Genomic DNA, 18,456 nt, shown 5'->3' on the forward strand with positions numbered 1-18,456 from the left:
CGTGTAGCACCCCGAGACGCACAAAAAAGTCTATTGGGACCATGTAGCTAAAATGTACAGGAAGTGAGCTATGAATTTTTTAATGTCCAATTTTGGCCTATTTTGGCACATTCACTGTGGTCATGCTTTTTCCCCCTTTGCAAACATTTTTCATCCAATTGACTTCAAACTTGGCATTTATCATCTCAAGACCTGAGAGAAAAACTGGGCAAAACATCTTGCCTTTTTGAAATACTATATGACGGGGGCGGGGCATCAAATATTGCCTTTAAAATTTCATTTGTCCAGAAAGAGCAAATGCTTAATAACTCCCATGTTCAAGCTCCAAAAAATCTCAAACGTCTCAGGCAACGTAATAGTCACGGCCTGAAAACATCTATATGATAAAATTCAGTTATACATATAGCGCCACCTAGTGGTGACAATAAATGTCATACTTTACGTTTTTAGCTACTGCGCTGAGCTCGTTGAAGGGATCCAGTTGAAAATTGGTCAGAAAAGCCTTAAGATGTTGATCATGCCCCACACTGAATATTGTAACTTTTCGCCAAAGGGCGTGGCCGCTACGGTGACGCAAAGTCTGAAGATTTTTCTTGAAAATAAAAGCTGCATTAACTTGACCGAGATGATCCTATCTTCTCAAAATTTCACACATTTGATGAGAGTCCAGCCCTAAAGACATCTACTGACTTATATTTCATCTAACTGATAGCGCCACCTAGTGGCAATTTTTTTTCTTACGAATTTTCTTCTACGTTTTTCTCCAAACACGTTAACTGGACCTACCTCATATTTGCTCAGATGAGGGTTTCGACCTTCATGATGTCACAACACGAAGTTTGTGAGTTTTCGCGAATTGTTGTGGGTGTGGCTCAGCGCTGTTCGCCAAGAAAACAACGCCAGTTTTGAGGGTCTAAACATGCACAGAAACTCATGAAACTTGGCACACACATCTGGCCTGGTAAAATAAGCAATATTTTATTGTTGATTGTGCTATTTTTACAAAAATTACTCAATAGCGCCCCCTAGAAGTTTTTAACGAAGCAGCCCCGGTTGTACGTTTAAGCAAAAACGACGAATATTTTTAGGTTTATGAGGGAGCCCAAGACCTACAAAAAAAGTCTCTTGGACCCATATGCTAAAATGAACAGGAAGTGAGCTACGAATTTTTGAATGTCCCATTTTTGACGATTTTTGCACATTCACAGGGGGCAGACTTTTGCCCACTTCTCCTACACGTTTCATCTGACTGAGTTAAGACTTGACCTGGACCATGTCAAGACCTGAGCCAACGACAGGGGGAAAAATCTTGACCTTTCGAAATACTATATGATGAAGGCGGGGCATCAAAATTTGTGTTTCGCACTGAAAAAGGATATGCTTAATAACTCCCCGGTACATGCTCCAAAAAATCCCAAACTTGACATGTATGTTTATCGTCAAGGCCTGAAGCTATCTCTATGACAACATTCAGTTATATATGCAGCGCCACCTAGCCCTTGAGGCATAAAAAAAAATACCCCACATACAGTATTTTGTACAAAAAATGTAAACTCATTCTAAGTGTGATAACGAAGTCATTTATGAATATTCTTTTAGTTTCCACCACTCAAAATGTTCACTGGCATCAGACTTATCCAAACATATATATATTTTTATTTATTTTTGATAGCCTCTGTGGACATTAAAAGCAATATCGTGAATGAAGGATATGCTTAATAACTCCACGGTACATGCTCCAAAAAAAATCCCACACTTGACATGTATGCTTATAATCAAGGCCTGAAGGTATCTCTATGACAACATTCAGTTATAAATACAGCGCCACCTAGCCCTTGAGGCATAAAAAAAATAAATAAATACCCCACATACGGTATTTTGTACAAAAAATGTACACTCATTCTAAGTGTGATAACTAAGTCATTTATGAATATTCTTTTAGTTTCCACCACTCAAATTGTTCACTGGCTTCACACCGATCCAAACGTATGTACGTTTCCATTTTGTTTTATTCATTTTTGATTGCCCCTTTGGACGATAAAAGTAACATTGTGCAATGAGTACAACGAGCGATGATGTGTATATACACTTTTACAAAAAAATACCAATCAGGGCAACTCATTGCCTAAAAATAAAAAAGGACGCTGATTTTTGCAGGTCTTAACAATCACCAAAACCCGTTGAGCTTGATACACACACTGGCAAAAAAATATTCTTCATGTAAACGTTTATTATGCCATTTTCAAAGAAATTTTGCTTCCAATATGCCAGTACCCCAATGTGCCAGTACCCCAACGTGCAAGTACCCCAACGTGCAAGGACCCCAACGTGGCCCGGGCTGCGAGGGCCCTTTATAGCTGCTCGCAGCTCTAGTTTGGATTTGTAGTCATAAGAAAAAAATTCAAACCCACATTATTTAGATTCGTAGTCACAATAAATTAATTCACACCCAAGCAATTTTGATTTGTATTCACATGAAAACATTGAAAACACACGGATTGTTACTATTATGGATATGAATCGTTAATCATGCATACGTCTTTTTGACAGTGATCTTACTCCATATATTTGGACTTCTTCTGGATTTCTTCTCTTTCACCAGTAGCGTCTTCGCTGACCTTGGATCAGCTTTCACACATGTTGTGGCTTCCAGAAGAGTAGATCGGCTTGCATTCTGCCCATTGCTTTCAAGCAATATTGCCTCGATTCTGGTCAGCTCAGCCACCACTGTTGCCAGCTACTTGTAGTTCTTGATAGAGGACTCCTGAGCGCTACCAAAGCCAGCACACCCAGCAGAGCGGCCCACGCCAGCCGCCTTCCAGGCACCAGACCACCAACCCCATTTTGCGTATTGACAGCAGATTCATTGTAGCCACAATACAGCCTTATCATATAGCCTCGACTGTTACAACAAATGTCCAAACGGAATTGAAGCGTGTACGCGGTACGCGCGCTGCCAAGCGTAACCGTAGCCTTGTTTTGCCCATTCAATTGAGCCGCTCCGTCCCATGACATGAAATGGGTGTTCCCCTTTTATTTGTTTTTTTTTTGTCACATTTTTCTTTACCACTCCGTTAACCACATGCTAAATAAAGTTTTAAATTTATTTATAGGAATATAACAGAAAAAAATACAAACAGTAAATACAGCTCAGGTTATAAGATTTTTATTATTATGGAGAGAACTGCGCGATTGCGTACATGTGCAGCTGAGCGGGAACACTGGTCACGATGATCAAGTGACTGTCCAAAATGGCTGACACTGTACTTATACTTCATGCAAAAATATTAATAAAAAACAAAATCTGTCATGTCTGGGTTAAGTTTGAGTTCATGACCTGTTAAGTTGGGAGGTCAAGTGTCTGTTTTGAACTGATGTAACCGTGATATAACCATCTAGTTTCAACTGGTTTAGGCTCTATGATGTTTGTCAGGGATCTTTTACGCTATATGTTTGTTGTTGTCGGGAACAATCTGTAATTACTGGGTTAACAGCCAATCAGAGAATTCCATGTCAGTACTAGTGCTCACATGTCTAGCCACAACCAATGAGATTGATTGACTGTCTATTTAAGGGTCTGAGAATTGTGTGTTTTGCCGGATTATTGCTCAACTGTCCCTGTGCGCAGCTCTCATAGGTTCTGCTTCTCAATGTGAATAAATAGATAAAATCGTATTTGTGTCTGTGCCTTTGGGATCCAAACCTCTCAGCACATAAAAAAAAAAAAAAAAAAAAATCAAAATCGCTCAACATGAATTGATGGTTTTTTTTTCAGGAAAGAGTTTAAATTAACCATTTCGCAGAATAGCTGGTTAGTTTTTTGTAAGTCTTGTAAGGATTGTCTCTCTAGTCCACGCTGCTTCCAGGGTGCCGCTTCCAGAAGTTCGTGTGCAGACACAAATCATGTCGTTAATGATCCTAGACTCTCAAAATTTCACATATTTGATGACAGTTCAGGCCTGAAGACATCTATGAACTTTTATTTCATCGTAGTGGTAGCGCTACCTAATGGAAAAAAGAAATACAGTTTTTTTTCTTTGACATTTTTCTCCCAGAGGGTTAACCGGATCTACCTCATACTTGCTCAGAAGAGTTTTAGGACTTCATAATGTTACAACACGAAGTGAAACGCTGTTGCCATGGCAATGTTTGCTAAGAAACCAACACTGATTTTGAGGGCCTGAGGCTGAGTATACTAAAAAAAACTCTGGATACTTGGCACACACATCTGGCCTGGCAAAATGAACAATATTTTATTGTGTATTGTACGATTAAAAAAATATATAATAAAAAAATAGACTCACTCGCACCCCCAAGTAATTTTTAACTAGGCAGCTCCGGTTGTACGTTTCATCAAAATCTATGGAAATTTGGAGGCATCTGAAGGAGCCCAAGACCTGCAAAAACGTCTCTTGGAGCCATATGCAAAATCATAGATATTTTAATACTTTATTTTGATATAGTTAAAAAATGGCTCAATATTCAACATATATTCAACAAAGCAGCCCCAGTTGTACGTTTCACTTAGATCTACAACATGTTGGAGACATATAAAACAGCCAGGGACCTATAAAAAATCTCATGGAACCACATGCTAAAGCCAACAGTTTGTCCACCATTTGGGATTTACGTTTCAATTTTGCCCGATTTTTGGCTTATCATAGAGTTCACATTTTAAAGAACTCCTGCCACAGCTTTTGTCCGATTGACTTACAGTTAACTCAATCGACAACGCTGTTCCAAAATTAGAAACAGCGTCACTGAACCTTCATTGTTGTTCTTGATGCTCGCAATTATTTTGCATCTAATAATAGCACAAATATGCAGAGCAGTAATGCAGCATGTAAGAATTCCATGTTTTCCTCCATTTCCAGGTTTGCACTGTGCGTACCACCCTCGTCATTTCTGTCAAATAGGAGCACTGATCGTCACACGCGTTGATGTGTTTACAGAATACAGTTCCCTTGCAAAAAGCACAGCGTTAATACTGAATACGAATCCCAGCAAACAGAAAAAATAAAGTCCGCTTTTGATCTGGACCAAACAAGCAGACAAAAGTACTTTTATGGTGTGAATGCACTCTTAAAATGCTTAATAATTTTACTACTTCAATAGAGACACAATAAAGTGAAATGTAAACTAAAATTTCGAAACAAACCTCATCTTGGAAGTCTTCTGGGAACTTCCTTCGGATTGCAGGCTCTGTTAGGAAGAGCAGAATTATGATTTAACCAAACAGAAAAATACAGGGAGGAGCCCAGAATCAATGAGCCCAATTTAATTTAACCTAATGGGGTTTTTTTTACTTCAAATTTTCAAGGTTTGTGGATTACATATTTTTTGAAGGTTTATTTAAAATGTATTATTATTATACAGTACATATATATATCTATATATATATATATATATATATATATATATAATATTATATATTATATTATTATTACACGCTTCCGTCGGGAAGTCGAATCTCTGATTCAGGAGGAGCAGTGTGGTTTTCGTCCCGGTCGTGGAACAGTGGACCAGCTCTACACCCTCAGCAGGGTCCTCGAGGGTGCATAGGAATTCGCTCAACCAGTCCACATGTGTTTTGTGGATTTGGAGAAGGCGTTCGACCGTGTCCCTCAGGGGGTCCTGTGGGGGGTGCTTCGGGAGTACGGGGTACCGGGCCCCCTGATACGGGCTGTTCGGTCCCTGTACAATTGGTGTCAGAGTTTGGTCCGCATTGCCGGCAGTAAGTCGAATTCATTTCCAGTGAGAGTTGGACTCCGCCAAGGCTGCCCTTTGTCACCGATTCTGTTCATAACTTTTATGAACAGAATTTCTAGGTGTAGCCGCGGTGTTAAGGGGGTCCGGGTTTGGTGGCCTCAGCATTTCATCTCTGCTTTTTGCAGATGATGTGGTGCTGTTGGCTTCATCCAGCCAGGATCTCCAACTCTCACTGGAGCGGTTCGCAGCCGAGTGTGAAGTGGTTGGGATGAAGATCAGCACCTCTAAATCCGAGACCATGGTCCTCAGTCGAAAAAGGGTGGAGTGCCGTCTTCGAGTCCTGCCCAAAGTGGAGGAGTTCAAGTATCTTGGGGTCTTGTTTCGAGTGAGGGCAGGATGGAGCGGGAGATCGACAGACGGATCGGTGCAGCGTCTGCAGTGATGCGGACTCTGTATCGGTCCGTCGTGGTGAAGAAAGAGCTGAGCCAAAAGGCGAAGCTCTCGATTTACCGGTCGATCTACGTTCCTACCCTCACCTATGGTCATGAGCTGTGGGTCGTGACCGAAAGAACAAGATCACGGATGCAAGCAGCCGAAATGAGTCTCCTCCGCAAGGTGTCCGGGCTCTCCCTTAGAGATAGGGTGACAAGCTCGGTCATCCGGGAGGGGCTCAGAGTCGATTCTCTGCTCCTCCGCGTTGAGCGGAACCAGCTGAGGTGGCTCGGGCATCTGGTTCGGATGCTTCCTGGACGCTTCCCTGGAGAGGTGTTCCGGGCATGTCCCACCGGCAGGAGGCCCTGGGGACGACCCAGGACACGCTGGAGAGACTATGTCTCTCGGCTGGCCTGGGAACGCCTGGGGATCCTTCCGGGTGAGCTGGTTGAAGTGGCTGGGGAGAGGGAAGTCTGGGCTTCCCTCCTAAAGCTGCTGCCCCCCGATCACAGATAAGCGGTAGTAAAGAGATGGATGGATTGATTATTATTATTATTATTATTAAAAATGATTACATCTCTCTCTCTCTCTCTCTCTCTCTCTCTCTCTCTCTCATCTCATACCAACAGGAAGTAATTGTGTGACCTAAACCAGAAGCAGCTGTTTCCAAAATATTCTTCAAATAAATAATTTCACCCAAATTTAACAGAATCCCATCACCGTAAAGGTTTATATGCAAATAAATACACATACAACAGTGGTAATTGCTCTTAGACTGCAAGGGAAGGTCAGCTTGCCCCTCCCCCTGGAAAAAACTAAAGTTCGGAAATATAATAAAATAATAATAATAAATATGCACAATTTAGGAGTGTGACAATATCTCGATTTCGCAATAAATCCTGATACTTTGTCTCCCGATCGATTATCGATATGCCTACACCAAGTATTAATATTTGTAGTTAATATACTGCCGCTATGACGGCTCCATTCTTTATTACTTATTGAGCAATTACTTGACGGGCCGCTAGGGGGAGCGCCTCATAAGAGTGGCGGGGAAATGTACAGAAGTCTTCAGGTGAAGAAGACTCATTTGTTTACTTTTACTTGTGTAAGACATTTATCGACCCAGCAAGTGACTCAGTTTTGCATACGTTTCTATGAAAAATGTGTATTACATCTTCAATTTTAAAGTTTTAAAACATATTTTAGGTTTCGACTTTTTGAAGTACACCATTTCTGAGGAATATTAATAATGATTGAATTGGATTTAATATTTAAGTAATTTTGTTTATTTATTTACTTTTGCAATGTTCCACAAAAAAAATTGTCGGTTTATAAAATGAAATAAATGACCATGTGACTGACTGACATGTTGCATGATAATAGTGTTTAGTAAAGGACGCATCTCTCGAGGGAGGACACATCTGTACTTGCTCCTGCACTCGCTCGTGATTTCTAACCGCTTGTTGACTTGACGCGACCACCGGCAGTTCTGATCAGGTTGGTTGACAGAAAAAAAAATATTGCTCTTTTTGAGAGATTGGGACAAGCTTCGTGGTAAACACGTCTACATCAACGAAAATCTCACTAACCGAAATACTGACATCGCCAAACGGGCGCGACAATTGAGAAAGAATGAAAAAAACACACGGACTCAAGACTGCCGATTTTTTATTCAAACTAAAAGATAACTCATCTGGTCAACAGAAAACCAGAATCATGAAAAGAGTGGAAGAATTGACCTTACCGTGGCACGCCCCTCCCCGCCCACTAAATGCGATGAGCAGCCCCTCTCCGACATTTACCGGTCGAGATGAGCTAAAGTGCATTCACAGTAATGGTAAAATTGTCATATCTTCCTTGTGATTTCTCAGTCAGGTATTCTCAGGACGCTGATATTTCTCTTCCAAGCAATCAGAGGGGTTTAATTTCTTTAGTGAAGGGAATCTTCATTCCCTCACTATACAATTTTGCCCAAAATCAAAAGGGAATACACATCGCTCTCTGCTGCTCCAGAAGTCATGAAGACAGTCGCCTCACTCACTTCGACCAATTGGCCTTCAAAAACTACATTTTTGGACATTGTTCCTGTCAAGCAGGGTAAGAATGAATGCATAGGTTCAATGTTTTGTTGACGGTTAGCGACCCGGACATATCATTAGCCTTTGGCTAAAAAACAACAATGGAGAACATTGCAGACGTAGTAGTTTCTGGTCATTTTGGAGGGATTCGACTGGTTGTGTGGTCTTCCACAAAGTCTGATGACATTTTCATAGTTGTTTGAGGGTTTATGGAAGAGAATAAACCGGACAGTGTTTTTCTTGTGTCTTTCTTACACAAGCCGTGACTACAGCAGGACGCCGGTTAGTCGATCAGGATAACTACTATCACGTTTACATAAGCCGTGACTACAGCATTTAACCATTTTTATTAGGGCCCGAGCAGGTCCCTATTGTTCCTGAAGGAATTCTTCTTCTTCTTCTTCGTTATTATTTTTCACCGCAAATTTTTGAGACACTATACGTGAACGAAAACTCACCAAACTTTAGACACCCCCCCCACACACACACACACACACACACATCGGGCCTGGCGAAAAATTGGATATTTTAAAGTCGCCATACATGATAACTGAAATGTGGGTTATAGTCCTATGGCTATGAGAATTGGGTGGCACCTGTAGCACATCCAGATGAAAAAAAAAAAAAAAAAAAAAAATATAAAAACAAAAGTCTTCGATAGCTGTACCCTAAAATGAACAGGAACTGCGGTATGAGTATTTGAATGTCCAATTTTGGCCCATTTTTGCACATTTACAGGGGTCAAACTTTTGCCCCCTTCTCCTACACGGTTAACCCGATTGTCTTCAGACTTGGGCTGTACCATCTCAACACACTTGGACAACAGAGTAAAAAAAATTGCGTTTTCGACGTACTATATGATAGGGGCGGGGCGTCAAAATTTGCGTTTCGAAATTACAAAATGAAGTATTCTCGTCTGTACGAAACACCTAGAGCAGCACTTTTCCATTTGAGGGTCACATACAGAAAATCAGAAGGACACAAGGGCCACATAATGTTATGAAGAGAAATTGTGTTTAGTCCTAAAAATTGTACAAATAATTTGTGTTTTTGCATATTTAGAAAAATGCTACAGTAAACCAATTTATTTGTAATATGGCAGTAGGGTTATTATAGTTTGAGAATTTTTCATTTTAGTTAGTTTTTATTAGTTTTCAGGGTGTTAAGTTTTTTTTTAGTTTAGTTCTTTAAAAAAATGCTTATTTTTAGTTTAGCTTGTTAGTTTCAGTATTAGTATTAGTATTTTTTTTATGTGTATTACTGCGCAATTGTGCAATATTAAAAAAACACCATTGGAGCAACATCATCTGAAGGTGCTTTTCTATTGGCTGCTGCTAGATGACGTCACTTGTGTGTGACATACTTTCAACCGTCATTATTCCGGTTTATATCAAAATAAATCTACTAAAAATCACATTTAAAATCATCCCCAAAGGTTCATGCATTATATTACTTACCAAAGACTAAAACGAAGGACATGATTGCTAGAATTATAGTTAGTTTTTAAACATAAAATGTAGTTTCAGTTAGTTTTCGTTTTTTAAAAAGCATTTTCGTTTTTATTTTATTTCGGTAACGATATTGTTTTTTGAATTTTAGTTTTAGTTTTTTCCATTAGTTTTAGTTAACTAAAATAACCTTTAATGGCATCTGTTTTTCGATACCCTCCCTTCTTACTTTGACCATCTCCAAACATTTTTGTTTTGTTTATTTTATTTGAACTGAGTCAAATGCCACTTTTTAGCATGTGTTGCGGGCCACTGAAAAATGGACGGTGGGCCGCAAATGGCCCCCGGGCCGTAGTTTGGACACCCCTGACCTAGAAGAACGAAAATTTGGAGGCGTATGTATCGGCCCACGACGCACAAAAATACTCTTTTGGTGTCATGTGCTAAACTTAACAGGAAGTCCGTCAGAGGCGGGTCATCACATTTTGCATTTCTAAATTCTTACTGAATGAAACATTCCTGGTTGTACGTTTCGCCAAGAGCTACCAAAATTTGGAGGCATATGTAACAGTCCTTGAGATATACAAAAAAAAAGTCTTTTGGAGCGATATGCTAAAACTAACAGGAAGTCCGCCATTTTGATTTACTTTGGAATTTGGTGCCTTTTGTTTGGCCGTTTTATAGGGGTCATATTTTAACAAACTCCTCCTACAGAATTTACAACGATTGTTTTCTAACTTGGCGAGTTTCATCTTGAGATGTTAAAGATGAAAAGGTATTGAAAGCTTTTTATTTCGTTGCACGCTACTACCGTGGCATGCACTGTTTGCAAAGGAAAAAAAAAAAATCCATCTTATCGAAGCATTCCCAGTTGTACGTTTCAACTCGAGCTCCCAAAATTTGGAGGCATATGTAACATCCGTCAACGTACAAAAAAAAAATAAAATAAATAAAATAAAATAAAAATAAAGAAGTTTATTGGAGTCATATGCTAACCAAACGGGCCTTTTCTGCGATTGGCTGGCAACCAGTCCAGGGTGTCCCCCGCCTACTGCCCAGAGCCAGCTAAGATAGGCGCCAGCACCCCCCGTGATGGATGGATGGATTTGGGGCCTTTTAAAGGAGTCATATTTTAACAAAATCCTCCTACAAAATTTACAAGATCGTCTTCAACCTTGGCGTGTTTCATCTTGAGATGTTTAAGATGAAACGTTATCTAAAGCTTTTTATTTTGTCACACACCGTTTCCGTAGGGATACATTGTTTGCCAAGATAAATTATGCTTATTTTGAGTGTCAACATTTATGAACACTCATGAAACTTTGCACGCACACATCAGACCTGTCATGAACATGAATATTTTAGAGATTTCTTTTTCAATTTGCAATAAATGGCTCATTAGCGCCCTCTAGACATTTTTATGAAGCTTTTCCAATTGTATGATTCAGCTAGATTTGTGAAAATTGGGATAGATACCCTGCGATTGGTTGGCAACCGGTCCATGGTGTCCCCCGCCTACTGCCCAGAGCCAGCTGAGATAGGCTCCAGCACCCCCCGCGACCCTTGAGGAGAAAGCGGTCAAGTAGATGGATGGATGGATGGATGGATGGATGGATGGATGGGACAGATACCCATCAGCCTAAAGGCCTCAGTATGCTTCTGCGAGAGGCTCGCGCGGAGGCGTTACGGCGTTACGGCGTAGTTCCGCTCGTGCGTTTGCCTTCCGACTTGTGCGCAATACACATCGGTGTCTGCTGGAGTTTCACACCAAGTCCCGCTGTCGCTATGGCTGGGACGCCACAGAGTGGCGATTCCTCTGCATTTTATGACGGATTCAGAAAGTTAAATTTAATTCAGAAACACGAAACAAAGCCGGGGGGAGAGTAAGTTCATCACTTTGGCAATTAATTATTGCCAATTTGCACCGGTGTCGGCCGTAAACTCGCCAAAACACAACAGCCATGCGCTTAGCGAACACAGGTTTTGTTTTTTTTGTTTTTTTTAAAGTTATTGTTGGGACTTCCAGTGACGCCATGTTCCAAGCAGCTGCTTGAAGATCACGCTCCGTCCATACTCGATATATTTCCTAACTAAAACCACAGTACTCGACGATTTTTTTTTCCCCTTTCTCTTTTTTTCGAGATGGCAACATCCCTAAGAGGCAAAGGATCGCAAAAACAGGATCAAAATAAAGATAAAGGCGACAACTTGAGACAGCTAACTTTGAAACAGGCATCGGGCGGTCCCGCAGCTACAGAAGATAGCATGCATAACTCTGAGTCTAAAATACTGGCTGAGCTCGAGAAGTTGAGGAAGGACAACCAAGAGGGCCATATGCAAACTCAACTCTCCCTGACAAGGCTGGAAACATCTTTTAAGGGACTGAGAGAAGATGTGACAAAATTGGAGAACAGAGTCGCGGAGGCGGACGGCCGCATCGGTGCTAACGAGGACACCGCTAAACGACATGAGCAGGCCCTCCGCCATTTGCTACACACAGAGATGGAATTGATGGCGCGGTGCGAGGATATGCAGAATAGACTGCGGCGAAACAACATGAGGATCTATCGCGTGCCAGAAGGGAGCGAGGGAAGAGATGTTAAGCTCTTCGTACAGGAGTTGCTTAAATCCGCAATTCAACTTCCCCGGAGCTCGACATAGCCATTGAGAGGGCACACAGAGCTCTCTCCGGCAAGCCCAAGGATCCCAAAGCCGCCCCGTGCTCTCTGATTGTTAGATTCTTGGATTACTCTGTCAAGGAAACCATACTACGGAAAGCATGGGAGCAGAGGTCAGTAATGTACAACGGAATTCAGATTTACTTGGATCACGATTTTTTACCCGAGTTACAGAAGAGGAGAATGCTCGCGCGTGACGTCGTAAAGCAACTAAAAGTCGGATGCGCTCCCGGTGCTTAAGGAGATGGGCGTACAGGTGCGAGTGGATGAGAGGGAGCGGATGGAAAATGAGCTGTTCCGGGAAGGTTGGAGCACCGCAGGAGTAAGACAGACATCGAGGAGAGGCCGCAAAACTTTTTCCTACCAGGGATTAAATCATTCTTCGACACAAAGGAATAATTTCCCCCTCTCCTTTACATCTTTTTGAGCATGAGAAGTTGAGGAGGGAATGGGTAGATCAACAATATTGCTCCTCATACCAACAGGGAAAGAAAAGGGGAGTTGCAATTCTCTTCAGCAAGGCTATTTATTTCTGTCACGAAAGGAGCTTCAGTGACAAAGAAGGGAGATACTTGATGGTAATCGGCAGAATAGGGGGCATTATAATTACTTTGCTTAATTTATACGCCCCTAATGAGGATAACCCAGATTTCTTTAAGAAGATTGCATCATTGATAGCTGATAAAGCGAAGGGAATTGTTTTAATAGGGGGAGATTTCAATTGTGTTTTGAGAGCATATATTGATAAACTCCCTGCTGACCTGGGTCAAAAATCCAAAAAATCGAAGGCTCTAGCAACAATGATGGAGGAATTAGGCTTGGTGGATGTTTGGCGCCGCTTACATCCAAAAGACAAGGATTTTACTTTTTTTTCACATGTACACTGTACCCATTCGCGGTTAGACATGTTCTTGATTTCAGCAGTGGACTCCTTTAGAGCTATTCAATGTAATATTGACGCAATTACTATATCAGACCACGCCCCAGTGAGTCTGAATCTAAAGTTGAACCCAAAAAGGAATTTTAAATATTGGCGCGCCAACTTATCTATTCTAAATAAAAACGAAATTAAACAAGAATTGCAAAGATGCCTAATGGAGTATATTCAAGTAAACAATAATGATGAGGTATCCCCGACAATATTATGGGAGGCAACCAAGTGTGTTTTGAGAGGTAACATTATTGCAATCTGCTCTAGATTAAAGAGAGAAAGACTTGCTGAAATAACGCAGTTAGAAGACGAAATCCGTAAATTAGAGCGAGATTATCAGATAATGCAAAAAGATGACACACTTACCATGTTAAAGGAGAATAGACAGAAATTAAATGACCTATTAACCTATAAAGCTGAAGGGCAGCTTCGATTTTTGAACCAAAAATATTACGAATTTAGTAACAGGGCCAGTCGGCTCTTGGCATTTCAGCTGCGTAAAGCACAATCGAGCAGAACAGTACATAAGATTAGATCCCCAAATTCTGGCGATATGATGCTTCAGCCCGATGACATTGCAAATGCATTTGCTGCTTATTACCGGGATTTGTATAAGGCGGAAAGTTACCCAGATAAGAAAGAAAAAACAAGGATTTTCTTTAATTCGATTAAAATTGATAAACTGACTGAGGAGGAGGCGGAGCAGATAACAGGCCCGATTACACAAGAGGAGATCCAAAAAATATTTTTAAACTTAAAAGTAGCAAAACCCCTGGTGTGGATGGCATCCCAGGAGAAATATATAAAGCTTTTGAAAAGGAATTGACGCCACTTTTACATAAGGTGTATAATTATGTACTATTGGCAGGTGAAGCTCCTCAGTCATGGTCTGAAGCGATTATTTGTGTTATTCATAAAGAAGGAAAGGATGCAACCCTTTGTACATCTTATCGCCCTATCAGTCTCCTATGTGTTGATATGAAAATACTTACCTCCATTATTGCTGATAGAACTCAGTGTCATATCCAGAAATTGGTAAAAGCTGATCAAACAGGTTTTATAACAGGCAGACATGGAGCAGATAATGTTAGAAGGGCCCTAAATCTTCAATTAGTAGCACAGGAATGGAGTACCCCATCATTGTTTTTAAGTCTGGATGCTGAGAAGGCGTTCGATCGGGTTGATTGGGACTTTCTGCTACAGACATTACAACATATGGGTTTCAATGATACGTTTATTACATGGGTCCAAATGTTTTATAAAAATCCCAGGTCACGCGTGAGGGTTAACGGACACTGCTCTGATTTTTTTCCACTGGGACGTGGGACAAGACAGGGTGAAGTCCTCTCGCCGTTATTATTTGCTCTTCGCATCGAGCCCCTTGCTGAGTTAATCCGATCAAATCCACTCATACAGGGAATAAGAGATAAAAAAGATGCCTGTCATAAATTGTGCCTTTTTGCTGATGATATTTTGCTATTTTTGGAGAACCCCCTCACTTCCGAGCCAGCCTTGCTTAATAGTCTGGATCAGTACAGTATGGTATCAGGTTATAAAATTAACACAAATAAATCAGAAGCATTGATGCTTGTGGGTAACTGGCCACCACAATTAGACAGCCTTGTTTCTTTTAGGCAATCAAAACAGGGATTTAAATATCTGGGTGTAAATCTTACTCCCATGACAACACAGTTGTTTTCATCAAATTATGACTTTTATAACTTTTCAAGGAAATTAAAGATGACTTGAGTAAATGGGATATACTTCTACTGTCCCTTCTGGGTAGGATTGAATGCATCAGAATGAATGTTCTTCCAAGGTTTCTCTTTTTGTTTCAAAACCTCCCGATTTTTATACCCCAGTCTGCATTTAGATTATTAGACAAATTAATATCAAGATTTATCTGGCAGAACAGGAGACCAAGAATCCGTCTTAAAATCTTGATGCTGGGTAAAGAGCACGGTGGGCTGGGACTTCCCAACATCAAACTGTATTATTGGGCTGCCCAAATAAAAGCAATGGCGGCCTGGATCATACGGAATCCGGAGTCACACTGGGTTTCATTGGAGGAGCATTCATTACCAGGTATTTCCCTTTCAACTCTTCCCTTTCTCAATCTGCAGTGCCAGAAACGAATTAAAATCAAGAATGTATGGGTTAAACACACATTGAATGTCTGGAAACAGGTACAGAAACAAATAAAGGGGGTGGTTGCTCTTTCGCGGGCCATGTCCATAAGGGGGATTATTGAGTTTTTACCATCAATAATGGACAGTGGCTTTGATGGATGGGCTGAAAATAACCTCAGAACTTTTAGTCAATTATTTGAGGGAAACATGATTAAAAGCTTTGCACAATTATGTAGCAAATTCAATCTAATGTCAAGGGATCATTATCGGTATCTACAAATTAGGAATTATTTAATGACACATCAGGATTGGGTACATATTAGAAGGGAACCAACTCATATAGAAAAGCAATTCAGTCAATTGATCGAGAATGGAAGTGTAATGAAAAAACAAGTGTCTTTCATGTATAAGAAATTACTAATGGATATATCAGATAACACTCAACACATAAAACAACAGTGGGAACTCGAATTGAATGTGACCTTAGATGATGATACTTGGGAAGATGTCTGTTCTGGTTGTCATAAGGATGTAGGGAGTCAAATGTGGAAGGAATTTGACTGGAAAGCTAAAATAAGATTCTTTAGAACTCCATTAAAGTGTTCCGTGTATAAGCGTGGGGTTAGTGACACATGTTGGAGGAATTGTGGTCTTGTGGAGGATCATACTCACATTTTTTGGGACTGCCCCATCATACAAGGTTTCTGGACTGGAGTAAGGGGAATATTGGAAAATATTCTTAAAGTGACACTCTCCCTGGACCCTTTGATTTATTTGTTGGATATATTCTTGGATAATTTGTCTCATGACCAGAAGTATTTGCTTCATCTCCTCCTAATGACTGCAAGAAAGATGATAACCATCAATTGGCTGAAACCTGAACCACCCACAGTTGCACAACGGTTAAAAAAAATCAAACAGTTGTACTTAATGGAACAATTGACAGCACAACTTCAGATGAGGGTTCCTATTTTTGAAAGAAGAGGGGGACCAATCCTGGACACTGTTAGATAGGGTATTGATACCCTGGGTATGTGGAATTAATTTTTGTTGTTGTTTTTCATATTACTTGTATTTCCATGATACCAATTGTATGTAAAGGCCCTATCTCAGGACAATTATTGTTATTGTTATGTTGTTGTCGGTTTTGACAATAAAAGTTAAAAAAAAAAAGAAGTTATTGTTGTTTTCCACCTCTCGTCCCAGGCACATATCCACATGCACAGCCGTGGTCTCGAGCAGGAAGTCGATTTGCGCCGCCAGTTGCCTTCACGGAAACTATCTGGGAGGGGGGTGGGGAGAAAGAGAAAAAAAAGAAAAAACGGCATCGAACGGACCAATCAGAAGCGAGCTACGCCCCGCCATCTACGGCGTTCAAGGACTGGCGACGTGTGCACCGCAGACGCGGCACTTAAAATTCATGAACTACGGCGGTCATCAACGCGAGAGCAAACGTGGAGGCATAAATTAGGCTTAAGACCTACAAAAAAGTATTATATAGCCATATGCTAAACCTAACAGGAAGTCCGCCATTTTGATTTTATTTTGGGAATTATGCATCATTTTTGGTCTTTTTCATTAAACTTTGTATACACAAGGCATAGAAAAAACATTTACATTTTAGACGGTCCTTGTTCGATGTAACAGTACCCCACCGTGCCAGCACCCCGACGTGCAAGTACACCAACGTGATGTACTTGGTGTACTCAATAATGGCCTCTATACATTTTTCACGGAGCATTTCCAATTGGATGATTCACCCTTAAAAGGAAGTCCGCCATTTTGATTTGATTTTGGAAACTGCACACCATCTTTGGGCTTTGGATGAAACTTTGCACACACAAGGCTTGGCAAAAATATTTTCCCCGGTCCTTGTCCTATTTGACAGTACCCCGACGTGCAAGTACCCCAACGTGGTCCGGGTTGCGAGGGCCCTTTATAGCTGCTCGCAGCTCTAGTTGTTTTTTTGTCTTGCTTTTGGATAACCATGCAATGCACCACCAGCAGATGGATTGCTTTGTTTGTCCACACCAAAACGCACGTGTTGACTCAGACATGACATCTTGCGTCTTGATTGGTTTACTAGGTCCTACTATACACCTTGTGTGTTGATTTCATGCCTTCTAAAGTTGATTTTGACAAGTATATTGACATTAAGTCACAACTCTTTCTTCATGGTAACAAGTACTTAAATGGAATGGAGCTAATCTATAAACAAGCAAACAACGCCAAGCCCAGCATTGGCTATGTCAAAGATTTTCTGGCCATGACGTTCACATATCCGTCACTCTACAATCAAAGACAGAAACAAACTAAGACAACCTTATGCGTTCAATGGACAAATGCTCGGATCACACTGTTTGATACTACCTGGCGACATTCATCCATGCCCAGGGCAACATCACGATGTCTCGTGCTGGTGAGAGCTGTGGAGCGTATGGTGTCCCTGTTGTCGACTTTGGTGGCGTGCGGCATGTTCTCGGTGGATCGCGGGGAGTGACCCTGCGGAACAATGGCTTTGCGGGGGTGTCGAGTGGAACATGTGTTGCGGTGGGACCTGGAGTACATGTTGGCCAAGATGTACCCCAGGATTCTGTGTTCACTTTAAAAAACATCCGTTTTATGCGTCTCCATAGCAACTCGAAATTTAAATAGGAAACTGCTGGTCTTCTAGGTGACCATTTAAACATTAGGCAAGGCAAGTTTATTTGTTTAGCACATTCCATACACAAGGCAACTCAATGTGCTTTACACAGGGAAAGACAAGGCCATAAAGCATAAACAAACAATAGTTAACATTAAGAGCAAAGAACAGAAAACAAAAGGTTACAAAATTTACTAAAAGAACATACAGTGAAAATGTTAAAACAGACAGCAAACTTTAAAAATATTTAGCAAAAGGAAGGTTTTTAAAAAGTAATAACAACTAGAGCTGCGAGCAGCTATAAAGGGCCCTCGCAACCCGGGCTACGTTGGGGTATTTGCACGTCGGGGTACTGGCATGTTGGGGTACTGTCAAATAGGAAACCATCTGAATTGTAAACGTTT

The 18,456-nt window shown here is 40.9% G+C and overlaps 1 protein-coding gene across 6 annotated transcripts in view; it reads right to left on the reverse strand.

The window, feature by feature from the left end:
- The window catches only part of dennd1a (DENN/MADD domain containing 1A), a 348,715-nt gene that overhangs the window by 163,776 nt on the left and 166,483 nt on the right, over positions 1-18,456 (reverse strand). For 4 of the 6 annotated variants that reach the window (XM_077498538.1, XM_077498537.1, XM_077498536.1 and 1 more), the window contains exon 3: positions 5,159-5,202. The exons of the other annotated variants lie outside the window; for them this stretch is intronic. In XM_077498538.1, coding sequence (XP_077354664.1) covers positions 5,159-5,202 — 44 coding nt within the window. The remainder of the gene's footprint in view (positions 1-5,158; positions 5,203-18,456) is intronic. 6 annotated transcript variants of the gene reach the window in all.

Source organism: Festucalex cinctus, chromosome 15 (assembly GCF_051991245.1).
Source record: "Festucalex cinctus isolate MCC-2025b chromosome 15, RoL_Fcin_1.0, whole genome shotgun sequence".
Taxonomy (NCBI): Eukaryota; Metazoa; Chordata; class Actinopteri; order Syngnathiformes; family Syngnathidae; genus Festucalex; species Festucalex cinctus.